The sequence below is a fragment of the Ctenocephalides felis genome, unplaced genomic scaffold (genome assembly GCF_003426905.1).
Source record: "Ctenocephalides felis isolate EL2017-DRISC unplaced genomic scaffold, ASM342690v1 CF-g0.4_SCAFFOLD_02926, whole genome shotgun sequence".
Lineage (NCBI taxonomy): Eukaryota > Metazoa > Arthropoda > Insecta > Siphonaptera > Pulicidae > Ctenocephalides > Ctenocephalides felis.
The window spans coordinates 33,424-57,840 of record NW_020539080.1 but is presented as its reverse complement, the minus strand read 5'-3'; the positions used below and the strand labels follow the sequence as shown (position 1 = coordinate 57,840).

Here is a 24,417-nt window from a genome sequence, read left to right as displayed (position 1 = left end):
GAGTAGAACCCGTGGCATGTTGAACATTGGATGCAACACAAATACGCAGTGGGTACAACCCGTGGCTCGTTGATCTAGGGGTATGATTCCCGCTTCGGGTGCGGTAGGTGCCGGGTTCCAATCCCGGGCGAGCCCTGACATTTCTTTAAATTCGAGTGCCTATTATTTACTACAATGTTGTACATTGGATCCAACACAAACACGCACTGGGTAAAACCGGCGGCTCGTTGGTCTACATATTATTTACTACAATAATGTATATTGGATCGAGAACATATTATTTACTACAATGTTGTACATTGGATGCAACACAATCACGCACTGGATAGAACCCGTGGCTAGTTGGTCTAGAGGTATGATTTTGGCTAACATAATAAATGTATGTGGCAAATCATATGTAAAATGTGTTTATTGAGTATACCGCGTGGCTCGTTGGTCTAGGGGATGATTCCCGCTTTGGGTGCGGGAGGTCCCGGGTTCAAATCCCGCACGAGCCCTGACATTTCTATAAAATCGAGTGCCTATTATTTACTAAAATGTTGTACATTGGATCCAACACAAACACGCAATGGGCAAATCATGTGTAAAATGTGTTTATTGTGATGTGTTACTATTATCAAGAAGCGATAAGAGCCTCCGTGGCGCAATTGGCTAGGGCGTTCGGCTGTTAACCGAAAGGTTGGTGGTTCGAGCCCACCCGGGGGCGTAAAGTAGTTATTATTTATACTCTGGAATATTCAACGCATATTGTTTATACCCAATAGTATTTGATGATTATATTATTCATCATATATGTAGTTTACACGAGCCCGGACATTTCTTTAAATTCGAGCACATATTATTTACTACAGTATTGTATAGTGGATCGAGAACATATTATTTACAACAATGTTGTACATTGGTTCCAACACAAACATGCACTGGATAAAACCCGTGGCTTGTTGGTCTAGGGTTATGATTTCGGCTTAGATATTAAACGTAAGTGGCAAAACATGTGTAAAATGAGTTTATTGAGTAGAACCCGTGGCATGTTGTACATTGGATGCAACACAAATACGCAGTGGGTACAACCCGTGGCTCGTTGATCTAGGGGTATGATTCCCGCTTCGGGTGCGGTAGGTGCCGGGTTCAAATCCCGGGCGAGCCCTGACATTTCTTTAAATTCGAGTGCCTATTATTTACTACAATGTTGTACATTGGATCCAACACAAACACGCACTGGGTAAAACCGGCGGCTCGTTGGTCTACATATTATTTACTACAATAATGTATATTGGATCGAGAACATATTATTTACTACAATGTTGTACATTGGATGCAACACAATCACGCACTGGATAGAACCCGTGGCTAGTTGGTCTAGAGGTATGATTTTGGCTAACATAATAAATGTATGTGGCAAATCATATGTAAAATGTGTTTATTGAGTATACCGCGTGGCTCGTTGGTCTAGGGGATGATTCCCGCTTTGGGTAGGGGAGGTCCCGGGTTCAAATCTTGGACGAGCGCGGGCATTTCTTTCAATTCGAGCGCATATTATTTATTACATCGGGGTACAGCGTTTCAGAAGCAGTCCCTCAAACCGAAAGTAGACTTTGTATAGTTTGTATAGTTTATAGGAGTGAAGTAAATGTTAACTATTTGTGTGTGAAGTGAATCGGGCCCGATGTATGGACAGGTATTGGGCACTGGTTGCGCCGTGGGTTACAGATTAGTGTAGTTTAATGGGTATAAGAATAATTGTTTTTTATACCCGTTATTGTTCAATAATTATAATTATTGTCTATGCTATATATAATTTACTCCTACTATTATCAAGAAGCGATAAGGGCCTCCGTGGCGCAATTGGCTAGCGCGTTCGGCTGTTAACCGAAAGGTTGGTGGTTCGAGCCCACCCGGGGGCTTAAAGTAGTTATTATTTATACTCTGGAATACTCAATGCATATTGTTTATACCCAATAGTATTTGATGATTATATTATTCATCATATATGTAGTTTACACGAGCCCGGACATTTCTTTAAATTCGAGCACATATTATTTACTACAGTATTGTATATTGGATCGAGAACATATTATTTACAACAATGTTGTACATTGGTTCCAACACAAACATACACTGGATAAAACCCGTGGTTTGTTGGTCTAGGCTAATAATTTCGGCTTAGATATTAAATGTAAGTGGCAAATCATGTGTAAAATGTGTTTATCGAGTAGAACCCGTAGCATGTTGTACATTGTATGCAATACAAATACGCAGTGGGTACAACTCGTGGCTCGTTGGTCTAGGGATATAATTCCCGCTTTGGTTGCGGGAGGTCCTGGGTTCAAATCCCGGACGAGCCCTGACATTTCTTTGAATTAGAGTGCCTATTATTTACTACAATTTTGTACATTGGATCCAACATAAACACGCACTGGATAGAACCCGTGGCTTGTTGGTATAGAGGTTTATTGAGTAGACCGCGTGCCTCGCTGGTCTTGGGGTGTAATTCCCGCTTAGGGTGCGGGAGGTCCCTATACATTCGAAGGGCATAATATTTACTACAATAATGTATATTGGATCGAGAATATGTTATTTACTATAATGTTGTACATTGGATGCAACACAAACACGCACTGGATAGAACCCGTGGCTAGTTGGTCTAGAGGTATGATTTTGGCTTAGATAATAAACGTAAGTGGCAAATCATATGTATAATGTGTTTATTAAGTATACCACGTGGCTCGCTGGTCTAGGGTCCAGGAAAGGTTGGTGGTTCGAGCCCACCCGGGGGCGTAAAGTATTTATTATTTATACTCTGGAATATTCAATGCATATTGTTTATACCCAATAGTATTTGATGATTATATTATTCATCATATATGTAGTTTACACGAGCCCGGACATTTCTTTAAATTCGAGCACATATTATTTACTACAGTATTGTATATTGGATCGAGAACATATTATTTACAACAATGTTGTACATTGGTTCCAACACAAACATACACTGGATAAAACCCGTGGCTTGTTGGTCTAGAGTTATAATTTCGGCTTAGATATTAAACGTAAGTGGCAAATCATGTGTAAAATGTGTTTATTGAGTAGAACCCGTAGCATGTTGTACATTGGATGCAACACAAATACGCGGTGCGTACAACTCGTGGCTCGTTGGTCTAGGGGTATGATTCCCGCTTTGGGTGCGGGAGGTCCCGGGTTCAAATCTCGGACGAGCCCTGACATTTCTTTGAGTTCGAGTGCTTATTATTTACTACAATGTTGTACATTGGATCCAACACAAACACGCACTGGATAGAACCCGTGGCTTGTTGGTATAGAGGTTTATTGAGTAGACCGCGTGGCTCGCTGGTCTTGGGGTATAATTCCCGCTTAGGGTGCGGGAGGTCCCTTTAAATTCGAGCACATACTATTTACTACAATGTTGTACATTGAATGCAACACAAACACGCACTGGGTAGAGTATGTCGCTCGTTGGTCTAGGGGTATGATTTCCGCTTTGGGTGCGGGAGGTCCCGGGTTCAAATCCCGGACGAGCCCGGATATTTCTTCAAATTCGAGTACCTATTATTTACTACAATGTTTTATATTGCATCGTTGGTCTAGGGGTATGATTTCTGCTTAAGGTGCGGATGTCCCGGGTTCAAATCCCGGACGAGCCCGGACATTTCTTTAAATTCGAGTACATATTATTTACTACAATGTTGTACATTGGATGCAACATGGGTTACAGATTAGTGTAGATATAAGTTCCATGTTAGAATAAGCAATGTTTTAGGATAAGTGATTATTAAATGTAAATATAGGTTAGTTAATTAAGTAACAAACAAACGCCTTTTCATTAGTAATATTTAAAGTTTAACCGAAAGGTTGGCGGATTGCACCTACCCGGGGGCGTACAACTCGTGGGTACAACTCGTGGTTCGTTGGTCTAGGGGTATGATTCCCGCTTAGGGTGCGGGAGGTTTCGGGTTCAAATCCCGGACGAGCCCGGACATTTCTTTAAATACGAGGGCATATTATTTACTACAATAATGTATATTGGATCGAGAATATGTTATTTACTACATTGTTGTACATTGGATGCAACACAAACACGCACTGGGTAAAGTATGTCGCTCGTTGGTCTAGGGGTATGATTTCCGCTTTGGGTGCGGGAGGTCCCGGGTTCAAATCCCGGACGAGCCCGGACATTTCTTCAAATTCGAGTACCTATTATTTACTACAATGTTGAACATTGGATGCAACACAAACACGCACTGGGTAGAACATGTGGTTTGTTGGTCCAGGGGTATGATTTCCGCTTTGGGTGCTGGAGGTCCCGGGTTCAAATCCCGGACGAGCCCGGACATTTCTTCAAATTCGAGTACCTATTATTTACTACAATGTTGAACATTGGATGCAACACAAACACGCACTGGGTAGAACATGTGGTTCGTTGGTCCAGGGGTATGATTTCCGCTTAGGTTGCGGGAGGTTCCGGGTTCAAATCCCAGACGAGCCCGGACATTTCTTTAAATTTGAGCACATATTATTTACTACAATAATGTATATTGGATCGAGAATATATTATTTACAATAATGTTGTACATTGGATGCAACACAAACACGCACTGTATAGAACCTGTGGCTAGTTGGTCTAGGGGTATGATTTTGGCTTAGATAATGAACGTAAGTGGCATATCATGTGTAAAATGTGCTTATTGAGTGTACCGCGTGGCTCGTTGGTCTAGGAGTATGATTTCCGCTTAGGGTGCGGGAGGTCCCGGGTTCAAATCCCGGACGTACCCGGACTTTTCTTGAAATTCGAGCACATATTATTTACTACAATGTTGAACATTGGATGCAACACAAACACGGACTGGGTAGAGTATGTCGCTCGTTGGTCTAGGGGTATGATTTCCGCTTAGGGTGCGGGAGGTGCCAAATTTCTTTAAATTCGAGTACATATTATTTTCTACAATATTGTATATTGGATCGAAAATATATTATTCACTACAATGTTGTACAGTGTATCCAACACAAACACGCACTGGGTGAAACCGGCGGCTCGTTGGTCTACATATTATTTACTACAATAATGTATATTGGATCGAGAACATATTATTTACTACAATGTTGTACATTGGATGCAACACAAACACGCACTGGATAGAACCCGTGGCTAGTTGGTCTAGGGGTATGATTTTGGCTTAGATAATAAATGTAAGTGGCAAATCATGTGTAAAATGTGTTTATTGAGTATACCGCGTGGCTCGTTGGTCTAGGGGTACGATTTCCGCTTAGGGTGCGGGAGGTTTCGGGTTCAAACCCCGGACGAGCCCGGACATTTCTTTAAATACGAGCGCATATTATTTACTACAATAATGTATATTGGATCAAGAATATGTTATTTACTATAATGTTGTACATCGGATGCTACACAAACACGCACTGGGTAGAACCCGTGGCTAGTTGGTCTAGAAGTATGATTTTGGCTTAGATAATAAACGTAAGTGGCAACTCATGTGTAAAATGTGTTTATTGAGTATACACTCTGGCTCGTTGGTCTAGGGGTATGATTTCCGCTTAGGGTGCTGGAGGTCCCGGGTTCAAATCCCGGACGAGCCCGGACTTTCCTTCAAATTCCTGCACATATTATTTACTACAATGTCGAACATTGGATGCAACACAAACACGCACTGGGTAGAACATGTGGTTCGTTGGTCTAGGGGTATGATTCCCGCTTTGGGTGGGGAGGTCCCGGGTTCAAATCCTGGACGAGCGCGGGCATTTCTTTGAATTCGAGCGCATATTATTTATTACATGAGGGTACAGCGTTTCAAAAGCTGACTCCTACTATTATCAAGAAGCGATAAGGGCCTCCGTGGCGCAATTGGCTAGCGCGTTCGGCTGTTAACCGAAAGGTTGGTGGTTCGAGCTCACCCGGGGGCGTAAAGTAGTTATTATTTATACTCTGGAATATTCAATGCATATTGTTTATACCCAATAGTATTTGATGATTATATTATTCATCATATATGTAGTTTACACGAGCCCGGACATTTCTTTAAATTCGAGCACATATTATTTACTACAGTATTGTATATTGGATCGAGAACATCTTATTTACAACAATGTTGTACATTGGTTCCAACACAAACACACACTGAATAAAACCCGTGGCTTGTTGGTCTAGGGTAATAATTTCGGCTTAGATATTAAATGTAAGTGGCAAATCATGTGTAAAATGTGTTTATTGAGTAGAACCTGTAGCATGTTGTACATTGGATGCAACACAAATACGCAGTGGGTACAACTCGTGGCTCGTTGGTCTAGGGGTATGATTCCCGCTTTGGGTGCTTGAGGTCCCGGGTTCAAATCCCGGACGAGCCCTGACATTTCTTTGAATTCGAGTGCCTATTATTTACTACAATGTTGTACATTGGATCCAACACAAACACGCACTGGATAGAACCCGTGGCTTGTTGGTATAGAGGTTTATTGAGTAGACCGAGTGGCTCGCTGGTCTTGGGGTATAATTCCCGCTTAGGGTGCGGGAGGTCCCTATAAATTCGAGCACATACTATTTACTACAATGTTGTACATTGGATGCAACACAAACACGCACTGGGTAGAGTATGTCGCTCGTTGGTCTAGGGGTATGGTTTCCGCTTTGGGTGCGGGAGGACCCGGGTTCAAATCCCGGACGAGCCCGTACATTTCTTCAAATTCGAGTACCTATTATTTACTACAATGTTTTATATTGGATCGTTGGTCTAGGGGTATGATTTCTGCTTAAGGTGCGGATGTCCCGGGTTCAAATCCCGGACGAGCCCGGACATTTCTTTAAATTCGAGTACATATTATTTACTACAATGTTGTACATTGGATGCAACATGGGTTACAGATTAGTGTAGATATAAGTTCCATGTTAGAATAAGCAATGTTTTAGGATAAGTGATTATTAAAAGTAAATATAGGTTAGTTAATTAAGTAACGAACAAACGCCTTTTCATTAGTAATATTTAAAGTTAACGTAAGTTATAAAACCGCGTGTCTCTCTGGTCTTGGGGTATGATTTCCGCTTAGGATGCGGGAGGTCCCTTTAAATTCGAGCACATATTATTTACTACAATGTTGTACATTGGATGCAACACAAACACGCACTAGATAGAATACTTCGCTCGTTGGTCTAGGGGTATGATTTTCGCTTTGGGTGCGGGAGGTCCCGGGTTCAAATCCCGGACGAGCCCGGACATTTCTTCAAATCGAGTACCTATTATTTACTACAATTTTTTATATAGGATCGTTGGTCTAGGGGTATGATTTCTGCTTAAGGTGCGGGTAGTCCCGGGTTCAACTCCCAGGCGAGTCCGGACATTTCTTTAAATTCAAGTACATATTATTTACTACAATATTGTATATTGGATCGAAAATATATTATTTACTACAATGTTGTATATTGTATCCAACACAAACACGCACTGGGTGAAACCGGCGGCTCGTTGGTCTTGGGGTATGATTTCAGTTTTGGGTGCGGGAGGTCCCGGGTTTAAATCCCGGACGAGCTCGGACATTTCTTCAAATTCGAGTACCTATTATTTACTATAATGTTTTATATTGGATCGTTGGTCTAGGGGTATGATTTCTGCTTAAGGTGCGGATGTCCCGGGTTCAAATCCCGGACGAGCCCGGACATTTCTTTAAATTCGAGTACATATTATTTACTACAATGTTGTACATTGGATGCAACATGGGTTACAGATTAGTGTAGATATAAGTTCAATGTTAGAATAAGCAATGTTTTAGGATAAGTGATTATTAAATGTAAATATAGGTTAGTTAATTAAGTAACGAACAAACGCCTTTTCATTAGTAATATTTAAAGTTTAACCGAAAGGTTGGTGGATTGCACCTACCCGGGGGCGTACAACTCGTGGGTACAACTCGTAGCTCGTTGGTCTAGGCGTATGATTCCCGCTTTGAGTGCGGGAGATCCCGGGTTCAAATCCCGCACGAGCCCTGACATTTCTATAAAATGGAGTGCCTATTATTTACTAAAATGTTGTACATTGGATCCAACACAAACACGCAATGGGCAAATCATGTGTAAAATGTGTTTATTGAGATGTGTTACTATTATCAAGAAGCGATAAGAGCCTCCGTGGCGCAATTGGCTAGGGCGTTCGGCTGTTAACCGAAAGGTTGGTGGTTCGAGCCCACCCGGGGGCGTAAAGTAGTTATTATTTATACTCTGGAATATTCAACGCATATTGTTTATACCCAATAGTATTTGATGATTATATTATTCATCATATATGTAGTTTACACGAGCCCGGACATTTCTTTAAATTCGAGCACATATATACAATAATATATATTATTATATACAATTATATATATATAATAATGTATATTGGATCGAGAATATGTTATTTACTATAATGTTGTACATTGGATGCAAGACAAACACGCACTGGGTAGAACATGTGGTTCGTTGGTCTAGGGGTATGATTCCCGCTTTGGGTAGGGGAGGTCCCGGGTTCAAATCTTGGACGAGCGCGGGCATTTCTTTCAATTCGAGCGCATATTATTTATTACATGGGGGTACAGCGTTTCAGAAGCTGTCCCTCAAACCGAAAGTAGACTTTGTATAGTTTGTATAGTTTATAGGAGTGAAGTAAATGTTAACTATTTGTGTGTGAAGTGAATCGGGCCCGATGTATGGACAGGTATTGGGCACTGGTTGCGCCGTGGGTTACAGATTAGTGTAGTTTAATGGGTATAAGAAGAATTGTTGTTTATACTCATTATTGTTCAATAATTATAATTATTGTTTATGCTATATATAATTTACTCCTACTATTATCAAGAAGCGATAAAAGCCTCCGTGGCGCAATTGGCTAGCGCGTTCGGCTGTTAACCGAAAGGTTGGTGGTTTGAGCCCACCCGGGGGCGTAAAGTATTTATTATTTATACTCTGGAATATTCAATGCATATTGTTTATACCCAATAGTATTTGATGATTATATTATTCATCATATATGTAGTTTACACGAGCCCGGACATTTCTTTAAATTCGAGCACATATTATTTACTACAGTATTGTATATTGGATCGAGAACATATTATTTACAACAATGTTGTACATTGGTTCCAACACAAACATACACTGGATATAACCCGTGGCTTGTTGGTCTAGAGTTATAATTTCGGCTTAGATATTAAACGTAAGTGGCAAATCATGTGTAAAATGTGTTTATTGAGTAGAACCCGTAGCATGTTGTACATTGGATGCAACACAAATACGCGGTGCGTACAACTCGTGGCTCGTTGGTCTAGGGGTATGATTCCCGCTTTGGGTGCGGGAGGTCCCGGGTTCAAATCTCGGACGAGCCCTGACATTTCTTTAAGTTCGAGTGCTTATTATTATTTACTACAATGTTGTACATTGGATCCAACACAAACACGCACTGGATAGAACCCGTGGCTTGTTGGTATAGAGGTTTATTGAGTAGACCGCGTAGCTCGCTGGTCTTGGGGTATAATTCCCGCTTAGGGTGCGGGAGGTCCCTTTAAATTCGAGCACATACTATTTACTACAATGTTGTACATTGAATGCAACACAAACACGCACTGGGTAGAGTATGTCGCTCGTTGGTCTAGGGGTATGATTTCCGCTTTGGGTGCGGGAGGTCCCGGGTTCAAATCCCGGACGAGCCCGGATATTTCTTCAAATTCGAGTACCTATTATTTACTACAATGTTTTATATTGCATCGTTGGTCTAGGGGTATGATTTCTGCTTAAGGTGCGGATGTCCCGGGTTCAAATCCCGGACGAGCCCGGACATTACTTTAAATTCGAGTACATATTATTTACTACAATGTTGTACATTGGATGCAACATGGGTTACAGATTAGTGTAGATATAAGTTCCATGTTAGAATAAGCAATGTTTTAGGATAAGTGATTATTAAATGTAAATATAGGTTAGTTAATTAAGTAACAAACAAACGCCTTTTCATTAGTAATATTTAAAGTTTAACCGAAAGGTTGGCGGATTGCACCTACCCGGGGGCGTACAACTCGTGGGTACAACTCGTGGCTCGTTGGTCTAGGGGTATGATTCCCGCTTAAGGTGCGGGAGGTTTCGGGTTCAAATCCCGGACGAGCCCGGACATTTCTTTAAATACGAGGGCATATTTTTTTTTTTTTTTTTTTTTTTCTTTTCTTTATTTGGCCTCTAATAACAATACAGCCACATACAATATTATATTAACATAATTTATATATTTATACCACTTAATCTAATAAAATTAACCAAAATACTATAGCACTTTACACTTCTTAATATTGTAAGTAAATTAACTGGTTTGTCTATGCAATTGCACTCATGCAGCTTATTCAACATATCTTGTCTGTTTTTTTCAAATAGGCCACACTCCAATATTAAATGTTCACCACTTCCAACTGCTTTACCACACCTACATGCATTCGAAGCTGCAACACCTATCCGATGCAGGTGTGATGGAAAGCTTCCATGGTTTAATCTTAACCTCGTTAATGTTACTAAGGTTCTTCTATCCTCGAATTTGAAACTTTCTTGCCACATTCTGCTTCCCACTGCTGGATTGCATATTCTATAATATGCCCCTCTAGTCTCATTTGGATCGATCCATACTTTTTGCCACTCTTTAAAATTTCTATTTTTACACCGTTTCACATAATCCTTGTATGTTGCTACGTGCATAATAGATCCATTTTTTGTTGCTTGTTTTGCTAATTTATCAGCTATTTCATTTCCTTTGATTCCTGAGTGAGCCTTAATCCATATTATTTTAATGGTATACCCTATTCTCATCAGCCTATTAATATCGTACCACACTTCATAGAACAATATATCTGATGTCTGAGTTTTGTTGTATAAATTTTGTAGAGTTTCTATACTACTTTTACTGTCGGTGAATATAACTGTCTTCATTATTTTGTGCCTTTGAATTAACTCTATTGCCTTTTTAATAGCAAAAATTTCCGCAGTAAAAATTGAAGCAAAATCAGGCAGTTTATATCCCAACTTAATGTTCAAATTTTCCAAATATATTGCACAACCCACTTTCTGATCAAGCTTAGATCCATCCGTGTAAATTACATTGTAATCTCTTATTTTTGTCATGTTTATATTAAAAATATCATCAGAAATGCTATATATATCCAGATAAAGTGTATTATAATATGGGTGTTTTGTATAATTGATACCTTCCTCTCTTATTTTATTTACATACAAATAGCTATTAACTAGGCATGGTTTTTTTCGCTTTTTCCAATACTTATATATTGTAGTGTCTATTGAAATTTTACCTACTTTTTCTATAATTTGATTATCCTGTATTATTATTTTTTTAAGTATAAATTTGTCACAAATGAACTGTCGTCTTAGGTATAAAGGCATCTCCCCACTTTCCACCAAAAGGGCATTAGTGGGAGTGGATCGCATAGCCCCCATACAAATTCTCAAACAGTTATATTGAGCTTTGTCCAATACCCTACAGTAAATCGAATTATTAAATACAATACATCCATAATCAAAAATGGGTCTTATTAGTGTTTTATAAAGATTCAAGGACGCAATAGGGTGTGATCCCCACCATGTACCATTCGTCATTCTCAAAATATTTATTCTTTTTTCTACTCTTTTAAGCACATAATCCATGTGTTGTTTGAAAGATAACTTTTGATCAAATATAACCCCTAAGAATTTGTTATATTTTTGTACTTTAATGATGTGATATTTACTATTTATCTTATCCACATGATTAATATTTCTGTGTCTTGTATAAATACCAATTGAACTTTTATTATCTGATAATTCCAGACCTTTCTCTTCCAGCCACACATGAAAGCGATCAATATTCTTACTCATTACCTCACAAGCTTCTTGCAGGCTTGCTTTTTCTACGTAAATAACCACATCGTCCGCATACTGCAAAATTTTTGTTTCTGGCTCCAAGATCCCTTCTATATCTCTTACGTATATCGCATATAATAAAGGGCTTAAAATACCTCCTTGTGGTAATCCTTTATATATTTTTCTTGGTCCAATTATTTTACCATTTATCCTAAAATATACTTCCCTTTCAAAGATATTATTAGTAACTGCCCTAATAAAATTACATGGTAATCCGATCTTTGACATAGTTTCTGATAATGTTTTAGGTAAAACATTATCGTATGCACCCTTGATGTCACTAAAAAGTGCCACAACATACTTATTTTTCGTAAAGGATATATGTAAGTCACTAATAAAATTACTTAAACTATCCTGTGTTCCCATACCCTTCCTAAAGCCAAATTGACTTTTTGGTAGTATTCCATATTTTTCACTCCACCACTCCAGTCTTCTTTTAATCATTCTGTCCTTAACCTTTGAAACACAGGATGCAAGAGAAATCGGTCTATACGTGGAGATCTCATTCGCATCTTTATTAGGTTTTTTGATTAAAATTGTAATATACTTATTCCAGGCCCCAATTACTTCCGGATTTGTCCATACTTTATTCAACAATTTTAGTAAAATCTCTTTTGCCACCATTGGCAAGTTTATGAGCATAGAATAAAATATTCCATCCATACCTGGTGCGGTATCAGTACCTTTAATTAAAGCAATTTCTAATTCCCACAATGTAAAAGGTTTCACTAATAGGAATGTTTCGCGTCCAAAAACCTTTTTATCCACATTGAAATAATCATTTCTAACACTAGATGGAGCATAAGTATCAATAATATTATCAATCATCATTGGGTTAACGTTTTCTTGTAAATTTTCAGGTTCTATATATTTTTTCAAACATTTAATTGTTCTAAATACTTCCCTGGTAGACGTATTTGGTTTGATATTATTTGTATATTCATGCCAACTATCTCTCTTCTTTCTTCTGAATATCGTTCTGATTTCAGCATTAATGTTTTTACATATTAAATAATTATGGTAGTTAGATTTCTGCCTATAATTTTTTTCTGCGTCTCTTCTTTTCCTAATAAGTTCGTCGCACTCATTATCCCACCAAATAGGTTTAAAGTGTTTGATATTGGAGCATATTCTCTTTTTTGGTATACTTTTCTCCGCTGCAATATTGATTATGTTCATAAATTCTGTATAAGCAACAACCGGGTCATTTACTTCAAAATCATTTGAGTAATACTCAATTACTTTTTGATATTTTGTCCAGTCGGCAGCTTTGCAATTCCAATATTCCCTAGTTCTATTTATAATAGGTGATTCTCTTAGTTGCATCATTATTGGATAATGATCAGATCCAAGAGAATGTTTCCTGACATTCCATACAATTTTATGTGCCACCTCGTGAGTACACAATGTAATGTCTACCACTGTCGAACTATTCTTAAAATTCAAAGTCGGATTCCCGTCATTTAATATAATTAAATTGTTGTCATTAATAACTTCCAATAAGTTATTGCCAATCTTATCATTCCAATTACACCCCCATGCCATATGATGTGCATTAAAGTCACCACAAATTATGTAAGGTTTGGATATCTGACTTAATAAATCATTCCATTGACTAACAGAAATATTATAGTTAGGTACAATATATACCGAAATTATAGATAGTTGATGTTTTCCTGCACAAAATTCTATACCAGATATTTGGAATTTATTTATATCAATTGTTCCCGTATTAAAAGCTAATACTTTGTTTATAATTATTTCATTCTTAACTAGAATTGCAGTACCACCATACCCATCTTTTCTGTCACTGCGCACAGTCTTATATCCCCTGAGCGAAAATTTCCTATCACTCTTCAACCATGTTTCTGAAAATGTAGCAATATGTACTTTGTTTTCAAATAAGAAATGCTCAATACTACTTTTGTTATGTATCAAAGACCTACAGTTGAATTGTAGAATATTTGTTACCATAAAATAAATTGTAATTGTGATTGTATAATTTTCTTTTGCACATTTTCCATGCGCTCATTAACCTTAATTTCTCTTATTGTTGTCCACATCTCCTTCACTACCTATTCTATTCATTACCTCTCTTAACATTTTGTTGATGTCTTTATTATTAGGTTTGTAGTGTTTTTTAACTAGTTTGATAAATAAATTCAAAAATTCATCGGTATGTTCTTCATTGACGTTCTTTATGGTATCTACTTCTTTCTCTTTGTCTTTGTTATCAACTTCATTCCTAGTGGATACTCGATATTTTTCTCTAAAACCTTCCCTATCTGTATGCACCCTGTTCCTTTCACTTGATTCCCCTTTTGATTTATCTTCTTTTCTATTAATTATATTATTATATTTGGTTCTTTCTTGTTTTTTGGCAATGTTTCTCTTGAAGGGTCTTGTAGATGTACTGTACAATATTGATGTGCTGGCCGATACCGGTTCATCATTGTTATCTTCCAGGTCAGATAAAATTTCAAATTTATTTCTAAGAATGTTGTTGTTAATTTGTAAACTTTTCCTGCTTTCTGTGCTTATCACTGGGAAATTCTTTTCTTTGTCTAAATTGGTTAGACTACCTCTGGTTATTCTGGCATACTTGTTGTTTTCTACAACTGACCTTGCTTCGTGAAAAGCTAAGTTTTGTGTTGCCATTATTTCATATATTTTCTTATATTTCATAAATATTGGGCATTCCCTATTATATGCTGCATGTTTACCAAAACACAAGCAGCATCTTAAATCGTCCGTATTTATGCAATCTTGTAAGGCGTGATTTTCTGCGCATTTTGGACATCTTACCTCTCCTCGACACTGATCACGAACGTGGCCGAATCTCCAACATTTGTGGCATTGTATTACTTTTTTCACGAATGGTGTTACTGGGCATTTAACAGAGTGGATCGCTACTTTTTCTGGTAATTTTGTCCCTTTAAAAGTGAGTTTAACACACTGTGATTTGTATGTCTTATGATTTTCTTTTTTCGATCTTATACATTTAACTCCCACTATCGGATACTCGGATTCGATGACATCCACAATTTCTTCCTCAGATAATTCGCTATCTACGTCAAAAATGATTCCGGTCCGCACCGTTAAATATTTGGGGATATACGCTCTTAGATTATTCGATTTGAAAAAATCACCATCTAATAGTCTATTAGCTGTCACACCATTACTTAAAATCAATTTTACTTTGTTTTTACCAATTACTCCAATTTCTTCCAAATTTGTTTTCATATTTGGCCATGCATCATGAATTTTTTTTCCAAGTGCCATAGGATGCAGGCGTCCTATGTTTTTATTATAAGATTCTACGTATATTATATATGGTCCTTTATCGTAACTGTCATATCGTACTTTATCCTGTTCGTAATTGTCGGGCATCATTTCGTTTTCTTTGTCATTATGTTTTGTTATTTTACTCGAGTCCTCACCACAATTATCAAATTGCATTACGTTATCTAACTCATGAAAGTCATGCAACATTTTATCATTCTGATCATTTATTTCGGTATTACTCGACCCCGCACTAATATTTTCATTGGTCATTTCTTCGTTGTTTGCATAAGTTGTTGTTTCACTTAAATCCTTATCGCACTCATCAAATTGCATAACGCTACTTAATTCTTGACTGTTCCGATTTGCTTCAGTATTCTGATTGATATTTACAATATTCGATACCATAGTATTTCTTTCATTACTTGTTCCATTACTATTATTATAATTTGAAATATCACTATTATTTGTTATCTTAGACGCCGTGTCATTGTTATTATTTCCAACAGTATGTATAATATTTTCGGTTCTTCTAAGTTTGGTTGCACTTTTGCCAATTACTTTATTCATAATTTTTAATTTATTATCTTCCTTAATTGTTTTATTTTTGTTACTGTTCTTTTTATCTTTACTATCTGATATTGCAGAAATTCTGGTATGTTTTTTATACTTATGTAATAATCTGTTCTTAATTACATCTACCTCACTCATGATGCTACTAGGATTTTTGTTTGAATTATAATGTACTTCTAATTCTTCTTCACTAATTTCACTCATTAACATTTCATTATCAAAACTATCATTTATCGTATTCATTGCCGTTGCAATTGTTTCACCGATTACCGAACACTTTGTTGAACAATCGGGCGGCCGTCCGCCTTCTTGTCCGTATTGTCCGGATTCCATTACGTCACTTTTTTAATATATATTCACTGAACACTTGTCGATGTTACCTGCTCCGAGGTCAAACACAAACTACGAGGGCATATTATTTACTACAATAATGTATATTGGATCGAGAATATGTTATTTACTACATTGTTGTACATTGGATGCAACACAAACACGCACTGGGTAGAGTATGTCGCTCGTTGGTCTAGGGGTATGATTTCCGCTTTGGGTGCTGGAGGTCCCGGGTTCAAATCCCGGACGAGCCCGGACATTTATTCAAATTCGAGTACCTATTATTTACTACAATGTTGAACATTGGATGCAACACAAACACGCACTGGGTAGAACATGTGGTTTGTTGGTCCAGGGGTATGATTTCCGCTTTGGGTGCTGGAGGTCCCGGGTTCAAATCCCGGACGAGCCCGGACATTTCTTCAAATTCGAGTACCTATTATTTACTACAATGTTGAACATTGGATGCAACACAAACACGCACTGGGTAGAACATGTGGTTCGTTGGTCCAGGGGTATGATTTCCGCTTAGGGTGCGGGAGGTTCCGGGTTCAAATCCCAGACGAGCCCGGACATTTCTTTAAATTTGAGCACATATTATTTACTACAATAATGTATATTGGATCGAGAATATATTATTTACTATAATGTTGTACATTGGATGCAACACAAACACGCACTGTATAGAACCTGTGGCTAGTTGGTCTAGGGGTATGATTTTGGCTTAGATAATAAACGTAAGTGGCAAATCATGTGTAAAATGTGTTTATTGAGTATACCGCGTGGCTCGTTGGTCTAGGGGTATGATTTCCGCTTAGGGTGCGGGAGGTTTCGGGTTCAAATCCCGGACGAGCCCGGACATTTCTTTAAATACGAGCGCATATTATTTACTACAATAATGTATATTGGATCAAGAATATGTTATTTACTATAATGTTGTACATCGGATGCTACACAAACACGCACTGGGTAGAACCCGTGGCTAGTTGGTCTAGAAGTATGATTTTGGCTTAGATAATAAACGTAAGTGGCAACTCATGTGTAAAATGTGTTTATTGAGTATACACTCTGGCTCGTTGGTCTAGGGGTATGATTTCCGCTTAGGGTGCTGGAGGTCCCGGGTTCAAATCCCGGACGAGCCCGGACTTTCCTTCAAATTCGGGCACATATTATTTACTACAATGTCGAACATTGGATGCAACACAAACACGCACTGGGTAGAACATGTGGTTCGTTGGTCTAGGGGTATGATTCCCGCTTTGGGTGGGGAGGTCCCGGGTTCAAATCCTGGACGAGCGCGGGCATTTCTTTGAATTCGAGCGCATATTATTTATTACATGAGGGTACAGCGTTTCAAAAGCTGACTCCTACTATTATCAAGAAGCGATAAGGGCCTCCGTGGCGCAATTGGCTAGCGCGTTCGGCTGTTAATCGAAAGGTTGGTGGTTCGAGCCCACCCGGGGGCGTAAAGTAGTTATTATTTATACTCTGGAATATTCAATGCATATTGTTTATACCCCAATAGTATTTGATGATTAGCATCATATATGTAGTTTATACGAGCCCGGACATTTCTTTAAATTCGAGCACATATTATTTACTACAGTATTGTATAGTGGATCGAGAACATATTATTTACAACAATGTTGTACATTGGTTCCAACACAAACATGCACTGGATAAAACCCGTGGCTTGTTGGTCTAGGGTTATGATTTCGGCTTAGATATTAAACGTAAGTGGCAAAACATGTGTAAATGTGTTTATTGAGTAGAACCCGTGGCATGTTGTACATTGGATGCAACACAAATACGCAGTGGGTACAACCCGTGGCTCGTTGGTCTAGGGGTATGATTCCCGCTTCAGGTGCGGGAGGTGCCGGGTTCAAATCCCGGACGAGAACATATTATTTACAACAATGTTGTACATTGGTTCCAACACAAACATGCACTGGATAAAACTCGTGGCTTGTTGGTCTAGGGTTATGATTTCCGCTTAGATATTAAACGTAAGTGGCAAATCATGTGTAAAATGTGTTTATTGAGTAGAACCCGTAGCATGTTGTACATTGGATGCAACACAAATACGCAGTGTATGATTTCCGCTTTGGGTGCGGGAGGTCCCGGGTTCAAATCCCGGACGAGCCCTGACATTTCTTTAAATTGGAGTGCCTATTATTTACTACAATGTTGTACATTGGATCAAACACAAACACGCACTGGGTATAACCCGTGGCTCGTTGGTATAGAGGCTTGTTGAGTAGACCGCGTGTCTCGCTGGTCTTGGGGTATGATTTCCGCTTAGGATGCGGGAGGTCCCTTTAAATTCGAGCACATATTATTTACTACAATGTTGTACATTGGATGCAACACAAACACGCACTAGGTAGAATACTTCGCTCGTTGGTCTAGGGGTATGATTTTCGCTTTGGGTGCGGGAGGTCCCGGGTTCAAATCCCGGACGAGCCCGGACATTTCTTCAAATCGAGTACCTATTATTTACTACAATTTTTTATATAGGATCGTTGGTCTAGGGGTATGATTTCTGCTTAAGGTGCGGGTAGTCCCGGGTTCAACTCCCAGGCGAGTCCGGACATTTCTTTAAATTCAAGTACTTATTATTTACTACAATATTGTATATTGGATCGAAAATATATTATTTACTACAATGTTGTATATTGTATCCAACACAAACACGCACTGGGTGAAACCGGCGGCTCGTTGGTCTTGGGGTATGATTTCAGTTTTGGGTGCGGGAGGTCCCGGGTTTAAATCCCGGACGAGCTCGGACATTTCTTCAAATTCGAGTACCTATTATTTACTATAATGTTTTATATTGGATCGTTGGTCTAGGGGTATGATTTCTGCTTAAGGTGCGGATGTCCCGGGTTCAAATCCAGGACGAGCCCGGACATTTCTTTAAATTCGAGTACATATTATTTACTACAATGTTGTACATTGGATGCAACATGGGTTATAGATTAGTGTAGATATAAGTTCCATGTTAGAATAAGCAATGTTTTAGGATAAGTGATTATTAAAAGTAAATATAGGTTAGTTAATTAAGTAACGAACAAACGCCTTTTCATTAGTAATATTTAAAGTTTAACCGAAAGGTTGGTGGATTGCACCTACCCGGGGGCGTACAACTCGTGGGTACAACTCGTAGCTCGTTGGTCTAGGCGTATGATTCCCGCTTTGAGTGCGGGAGGTCCCGGGTTCAAATCCCGCACGAGCCCTGACATTTCTATAAAATGGAGTGCCTATTATTTACTAAAATGTTGTACATTGGATCCAACACAAACACGCAATGGGCAAATCATGTGTAAAATGTGTTTATTGAGATGTGTTACTATTATCAAGAAGCGATAAGAGCCTCCGTGGCGCAATTGGCTAGGGCGTTCGGCTGTTAACCGAAAGGTTGGTGGTTCGAGCCCACCCGGGTGCGTAAAGTAGTTATTATTTATACTCTGGAATATTCAACGCATATTGTTTATACCCAATAGTATTTGATGATTATATTATTCATCATATATGTAGTTTACACGAGCCCGGACATTTCTTTAAATTCGAGCACATATATACAATAATATATATTATTATATACAATTATATATATATAATAATGTATATGGATCGAGAATATGTTATTTACTATAATGTTGTACATTGGATGCAAGACAAACACGCACTGGGTAGAACATGTGGTTCGTTGGTCTAGGGGTATGATTCCCGCTTTGGGTAGGGGAGGTCCCGGGTTCAAATCTTTGACGAGCGCGGGCATTTCTTTCAATTCGAGCGCATATTATTTATTACATGGGGGTACAGCGTTTCAGAAGCTGTCCCTCAAACCGAAAGTAGACTTTGTATAGTTTGTATAGTTTATAGGAGTGAAGTAAATGTTAACTATTTGTGTGTGAAGTGAATCGGGCCCGATGTATGGACAGGTATTGGGCACTGGTTGCGCCGTGGGTTACAGATTAGTGTAGTTTAATGGGTATAAGAAGAATTGTTGTTTATACTCATTATTGTTCAATAATTATAATTATTGTTTATGCTATATATAATTTACTCCTACTATTATCAAGAAGCGATAAAAGCCTCCGTGGCGCAATTGGCTAGCGCGTTCGGCTGTTAACCGAAAGGTTGGTGGTTTGAGCCCACCCGGGGGCGTAAAGTATTTATTATTTATACTCTGGAATATTCAATGCATATTGTTTATACCCAATAGTATTTGATGATTATATTATTCATCATATATGTAGTTTACACGAGCCCGGACATTTCTTTAAATTCGAGCACATATTATTTACTACAGTATTGTATATTGGATCGAGAACATATTATTTACAACAATGTTGTACATTGGTTCCAACACAAACATACACTGGATATAACCCGTGGCTTGTTGGTCTAGAGTTATAATTTCGGCTTAGATATTAAACGTAAGTGGCAAATCATGTGTAAAATGTGTTTATTGAGTAGAACCCGTAGCATGTTGTACATTGGATGCAACACAAATACGCGGTGCGTACAACTCGTGGCTCGTTGGTCTAGGGGTATGATTCCCGCTTTGGGTGCGGGAGGTCCCGGGTTCAAATCTCGGACGAGCCCTGACATCTCTTTGAGTTCGAGTGCTTATTATTTACTACAATGTTGTACATTGGATCCAACACAAACACGCACTGGATAGAACCCGTGGCTTGTTGGTATAGAGGTTTATTGAGTAGACCGCGTGGCTCGCTGGTCTTGGGGTATAATTCCCGCGGGAGGTCCCGGGTTCAAATCCCGGACGAGCCCGGATATTTCTTCAAATTCGAGTACCTATTATTTACTACAATGTTTTATATTGCATCGTTGGTCTAGGGGTATGATTTCTGCTTAAGGTGCGGATGTCCCGGGTTCAAATCCCGGACGAGCCCGGACATTTCTTTAAATTCGAGTACATATTATTTACTACAATGTTGTACATTGGATGCAACATGGGTTACAGATTAGTGTAGATATAAGTTCCATGTTAGAATAAGCAATGTTTTAGGATAAGTGATTATTAAATGTAAATATAGGTTAGTTAATTAAGTAACAAACAAACGCCTTTTCATTAGTAATATTTAAAGTTTAACCGAAAGGTTGGCGGATTGCACCTACCCGGGGGCGTACAACTCGTGGGTACAACTCGTGGCTCGTTGGTCTAGGGGTATGATTCCCGCTTAAGGTGCGGGAGGTTTCGGGTTCAAATCCCGGACGAGCCCGGACATTTCTTTAAATACGAGGGCACATTATTTACTACAATAATGTATATTGGATCGAGAATATGTTATTTACTACATTGTTGTACATTGGATGCAACACAAACACGCACTGGGTAGAGTATGTCGCTCGTTGGTCTAGGGGTATGATTTCCGCTTTGGGTGCTGGAGGTCCCGGGTTCAAATCCCGGACGAGCCCGGACATTTCTTCAAATTCGAGTACCTATTATTTACTACAATATTGAACATTGGATGCAACACAAACACGCACTGGGTAGAACATGTGGTTTGTTGGTCCAGGGGTATGATTTCCGCTTTGGGTGCTGGAGGTCCCAAGTTCAAATCCCGGACGAGCCCGGACATTTCTTCAAATTCGAGTACCTATTATTTACTACAATGTTGAACATTGGATGCAACACAAACACGCACTGGGTAGAACATGTGGTTCGTTGGTCCAGGGTATGATTTCCGCTTAGGGTGCGGGAGGTTCCGGGTTCAAATCCCAGACGAGCCCGGACATTTCTTTAAATTTGAGCACATATTATTTACTACAAAATGTATATTGGATCGAGAATATATTATTTACAATAATGTTGTACATTGGATGCAACACAAACACGCACTGTATAGAACCTGTGGCTAGTTGGTCTAGGGGTATGATTTTGGCTTAGATAATGAACGTAAGTGGCATATCATGTGTAAAATGTGCTTATTGAGTGTACCGCGTGGCTCGTTGGTCTAGGAGTATGATTTCCGCTTAGGGTGCGGGAGGTCCCGGGTTCAAATCCCGGACGTACCCGGACTTTTCTTGAAATTCGAGCACATATTATTTACTACATGTTGAACATTGGATGCAACACAAACACGGACTGGGTAGAGTATGTCGCTCGTTGGTCTAGGGGTATGATTTCCGCTTAGGGTGCGGGAGGTGCCAAATTTCTTTAAATTCGGTACATATTATTTACTACAATATTGTATATTGGATCGAAAATATATTATTCACTACAATGTTGTACAGTGTATCCAACACAAACACGCACTGGGTGAAACCGGCGGCTCGTTGGTCTACATATTATTTACTACAATAATGTATATTGGATCGAGAACATATTATTTACTACAATGTTGTACATTGGATGCAACACAAACACGCACTGGATAGAACCCGTGGCTAGTTGGTCTAGGGGTATGATTTTGGCTTAGATAATAAATGTAAGTGGCAAATCATGTGTAAAATGTGTTTATTGAGTATACCGCGTGGCTCGTTGGTCTAGGGTATGATTTGCGCTTAGGGTGCGGGAGGTTTCGGGTTCAAATCCCGGACGAGCCCGGACATTTCTTTAAATACGAGCGCATATTATTTACTACAATAATGTATATTGGATCAAGAATATGTTATTTACTATAATGTTGTACATCGGATGCTACACAAACACGCACTGGGTAGAACCCGTGGCTAGTTGGTCTAGAAGTATGATTTTGGCTTAGATAATAAACGTAAGTGGCAACTCATGTGTAAAATGTGTTTATTGAGTATACACTCTGGCTCGTTGGTCTAGGGGTATGATTTCCGCTTAGGGTGCTGGAGGTCCCGGGTTCAAATCCCGGACGAGCCCGGACTTTCCTTCAAATTCGGGCACATATTATTTACTACAATGTCGAACATTGGATGCAACACAAACACGCACTGGGTAGAACATGTGGTTCGTTGGTCTAGGGTATGATTCCCGCTTTGGGTGGGGAGGTCCCGGGTTCAAATCCTGGACGAGCGCGGGCATTCCTTTGAATTCGAGCGCATATTATTTATTACATGAGGGTACAGCGTTTCAAAAGCTGACTCCTACTATTATCAAGAAGCGATAAGGGCCTCCGTGGCGCAATTGGCTAGCGCGTTCGGCTGTTAATCGAAAGGTTGGTGGTTCGAGCCCACCCGGGGGCGTAAAGTAGTTATTATTTATACTCTGGAATATTCAATGCATATTGTTTATACCCAATAGTATTTGATGATTATATTATTCATCATATATGTAGTTTACACGAGCCCGGACATTCTTTAAATTCGAGCACATATTATTTACTACAGTATTGTATATTGGATCGAGAACATCTTATTTACAACAAGTTGTACATTGGTTCCAACACAAACCACACACTGGATAAAACCCGTGCTTGTTGGTCTAGGGTAATAATTTCGGCTTAGATATTAAATGTAAGTGGCAAATCATGTGTAAAATGTGTTTATTGAGTAGAACCTGTAGCATGTTGTACATTGGATGCAACACACAAATACGCAGTGGGTACAACTCGTGGCTCGTTGGTCTAGGGGTATGATTCCCGCTTTGGGTGCTTGAGGTCCCGGGTTCAAATTCCGGACGAGCCCTGACATTTCTTTGAATTCGAGTGCCTATTATTTACTACAATGTTGTACATTGGATCCAACACAAACACGCACTGGATAGAAACCGTGGCTGTTGGTATAGAGGTTTATTGAGTAGACCGAGTGGCTCGCTGGTCTTGGGGTATAATTCCCGCTTAGGGTGCGGGAGGTCCCTATAAATTCGAGCACATACTATTTACTACAATGTTGTACATTGGATGCAACACAAACACGCACTGGGTAGAGTATGTCTCTCGTTGGTCTAGGGGTATGGTTTCCGCTTTGGGTGCGGGAGGTCCCGGGTTCAAATCCCGGACGAGCCCGTACATTTCTTCAAATTCGAGTACCTATTTTTACTACAATTTTTATATTGGATCGTTGGTCTAGGGGTATGATTTCTGCTTAAGGTGCGGATGTCCCGGGTTCAAATCCCGGACGAGCCCGGACATTTTTTTAAATTCGAGTACATATTATTTACTACAATGTTGTACATTGGATGCAACATGGGTTACAGATAGTGTAGATATAAGTTCCATGTTAGAATAAAGCAATGTTTTAGGATAAGTGATTATTAAAAGTAAATATAGGTTAGTTAATTAAGTAACGAACAAACGCCCTTTCATTAGTAATATTTAAAGTTTAACCGAAAGGTTGGTGGATTG

General features: G+C 39.1%; 1 protein-coding gene and 33 non-coding genes across 34 annotated transcripts; 33 read left to right on the top strand and 1 right to left on the bottom strand.

Annotated features, from left to right (window-relative positions):
• Positions 1 to 426: 426 nt before the first annotated feature.
• On the top strand, positions 427 to 497 carry Trnap-ugg. Its single transcript has one exon. It is a non-coding gene; the product is annotated as a tRNA-Pro (tRNA).
• Positions 498 to 632: 135 nt separating this feature from the next.
• On the top strand, positions 633 to 706 carry Trnan-guu. Its single transcript has one exon. It is a non-coding gene; the product is annotated as a tRNA-Asn (tRNA).
• Positions 707 to 1,830: 1,124 nt separating this feature from the next.
• Positions 1,831 to 1,904, top strand: Trnan-guu. The gene has a single exon. It is a non-coding gene; the product is annotated as a tRNA-Asn (tRNA).
• A 1,243-nt stretch (positions 1,905 to 3,147) lies between these two features.
• Positions 3,148 to 3,219, top strand: Trnap-ugg. Its single transcript has one exon. It is a non-coding gene; the product is annotated as a tRNA-Pro (tRNA).
• A 249-nt stretch (positions 3,220 to 3,468) lies between these two features.
• Trnap-ugg lies at positions 3,469 to 3,540 on the top strand. The gene has a single exon. It is a non-coding gene; the product is annotated as a tRNA-Pro (tRNA).
• A 380-nt stretch (positions 3,541 to 3,920) lies between these two features.
• Positions 3,921 to 3,992, top strand: Trnap-agg. The gene has a single exon. It is a non-coding gene; the product is annotated as a tRNA-Pro (tRNA).
• A 124-nt stretch (positions 3,993 to 4,116) lies between these two features.
• Positions 4,117 to 4,188, top strand: Trnap-ugg. Its single transcript has one exon. It is a non-coding gene; the product is annotated as a tRNA-Pro (tRNA).
• Positions 4,189 to 5,252: 1,064 nt separating this feature from the next.
• Trnap-agg lies at positions 5,253 to 5,324 on the top strand. Its single transcript has one exon. It is a non-coding gene; the product is annotated as a tRNA-Pro (tRNA).
• Positions 5,325 to 5,538: 214 nt separating this feature from the next.
• Trnap-agg lies at positions 5,539 to 5,610 on the top strand. Its single transcript has one exon. It is a non-coding gene; the product is annotated as a tRNA-Pro (tRNA).
• Positions 5,611 to 5,860: 250 nt separating this feature from the next.
• Trnan-guu lies at positions 5,861 to 5,934 on the top strand. The gene has a single exon. It is a non-coding gene; the product is annotated as a tRNA-Asn (tRNA).
• Positions 5,935 to 6,303: 369 nt separating this feature from the next.
• Trnap-ugg lies at positions 6,304 to 6,375 on the top strand. The gene has a single exon. It is a non-coding gene; the product is annotated as a tRNA-Pro (tRNA).
• A 372-nt stretch (positions 6,376 to 6,747) lies between these two features.
• Positions 6,748 to 6,818, top strand: Trnal-aag. The gene has a single exon. It is a non-coding gene; the product is annotated as a tRNA-Leu (tRNA).
• Positions 6,819 to 7,163: 345 nt separating this feature from the next.
• Trnap-ugg lies at positions 7,164 to 7,235 on the top strand. Its single transcript has one exon. It is a non-coding gene; the product is annotated as a tRNA-Pro (tRNA).
• A 369-nt stretch (positions 7,236 to 7,604) lies between these two features.
• Trnal-aag lies at positions 7,605 to 7,675 on the top strand. The gene has a single exon. It is a non-coding gene; the product is annotated as a tRNA-Leu (tRNA).
• Positions 7,676 to 8,140: 465 nt separating this feature from the next.
• On the top strand, positions 8,141 to 8,214 carry Trnan-guu. The gene has a single exon. It is a non-coding gene; the product is annotated as a tRNA-Asn (tRNA).
• Positions 8,215 to 8,866: 652 nt separating this feature from the next.
• On the top strand, positions 8,867 to 8,940 carry Trnan-guu. Its single transcript has one exon. It is a non-coding gene; the product is annotated as a tRNA-Asn (tRNA).
• A 369-nt stretch (positions 8,941 to 9,309) lies between these two features.
• Positions 9,310 to 9,381, top strand: Trnap-ugg. Its single transcript has one exon. It is a non-coding gene; the product is annotated as a tRNA-Pro (tRNA).
• A 252-nt stretch (positions 9,382 to 9,633) lies between these two features.
• Positions 9,634 to 9,705, top strand: Trnap-ugg. Its single transcript has one exon. It is a non-coding gene; the product is annotated as a tRNA-Pro (tRNA).
• A 380-nt stretch (positions 9,706 to 10,085) lies between these two features.
• Positions 10,086 to 10,157, top strand: Trnal-aag. The gene has a single exon. It is a non-coding gene; the product is annotated as a tRNA-Leu (tRNA).
• A 57-nt stretch (positions 10,158 to 10,214) lies between these two features.
• Positions 10,215 to 11,155, bottom strand: LOC113381486 (ribonuclease H1-like). The gene is made up of 2 exons (XM_026620383.1): positions 10,462 to 11,155; positions 10,215 to 10,225 (listed from the first exon to the last, which is right to left on the bottom strand). The coding sequence occupies exons 1-2, from the start codon at positions 11,153 to 11,155 to the stop codon at positions 10,215 to 10,217; spliced, it is 705 nt and encodes a 234-aa protein (XP_026476168.1).
• A 5,159-nt stretch (positions 11,156 to 16,314) lies between these two features.
• Positions 16,315 to 16,386, top strand: Trnap-ugg. The gene has a single exon. It is a non-coding gene; the product is annotated as a tRNA-Pro (tRNA).
• Positions 16,387 to 16,916: 530 nt separating this feature from the next.
• Trnap-agg lies at positions 16,917 to 16,988 on the top strand. The gene has a single exon. It is a non-coding gene; the product is annotated as a tRNA-Pro (tRNA).
• A 214-nt stretch (positions 16,989 to 17,202) lies between these two features.
• On the top strand, positions 17,203 to 17,274 carry Trnap-agg. Its single transcript has one exon. It is a non-coding gene; the product is annotated as a tRNA-Pro (tRNA).
• Positions 17,275 to 17,524: 250 nt separating this feature from the next.
• Trnan-guu lies at positions 17,525 to 17,598 on the top strand. The gene has a single exon. It is a non-coding gene; the product is annotated as a tRNA-Asn (tRNA).
• A 364-nt stretch (positions 17,599 to 17,962) lies between these two features.
• On the top strand, positions 17,963 to 18,034 carry Trnal-cag. The gene has a single exon. It is a non-coding gene; the product is annotated as a tRNA-Leu (tRNA).
• Positions 18,035 to 18,526: 492 nt separating this feature from the next.
• Positions 18,527 to 18,598, top strand: Trnap-ugg. The gene has a single exon. It is a non-coding gene; the product is annotated as a tRNA-Pro (tRNA).
• A 1,630-nt stretch (positions 18,599 to 20,228) lies between these two features.
• Trnan-guu lies at positions 20,229 to 20,302 on the top strand. Its single transcript has one exon. It is a non-coding gene; the product is annotated as a tRNA-Asn (tRNA).
• Positions 20,303 to 20,671: 369 nt separating this feature from the next.
• Positions 20,672 to 20,743, top strand: Trnap-ugg. Its single transcript has one exon. It is a non-coding gene; the product is annotated as a tRNA-Pro (tRNA).
• Positions 20,744 to 21,309: 566 nt separating this feature from the next.
• Positions 21,310 to 21,381, top strand: Trnal-aag. The gene has a single exon. It is a non-coding gene; the product is annotated as a tRNA-Leu (tRNA).
• A 124-nt stretch (positions 21,382 to 21,505) lies between these two features.
• Trnap-ugg lies at positions 21,506 to 21,577 on the top strand. The gene has a single exon. It is a non-coding gene; the product is annotated as a tRNA-Pro (tRNA).
• A 1,345-nt stretch (positions 21,578 to 22,922) lies between these two features.
• Positions 22,923 to 22,994, top strand: Trnap-agg. Its single transcript has one exon. It is a non-coding gene; the product is annotated as a tRNA-Pro (tRNA).
• A 249-nt stretch (positions 22,995 to 23,243) lies between these two features.
• Trnan-guu lies at positions 23,244 to 23,317 on the top strand. Its single transcript has one exon. It is a non-coding gene; the product is annotated as a tRNA-Asn (tRNA).
• A 369-nt stretch (positions 23,318 to 23,686) lies between these two features.
• Positions 23,687 to 23,758, top strand: Trnap-ugg. Its single transcript has one exon. It is a non-coding gene; the product is annotated as a tRNA-Pro (tRNA).
• A 369-nt stretch (positions 23,759 to 24,127) lies between these two features.
• On the top strand, positions 24,128 to 24,198 carry Trnal-aag. The gene has a single exon. It is a non-coding gene; the product is annotated as a tRNA-Leu (tRNA).
• Positions 24,199 to 24,417: the final 219 nt, after the last annotated feature.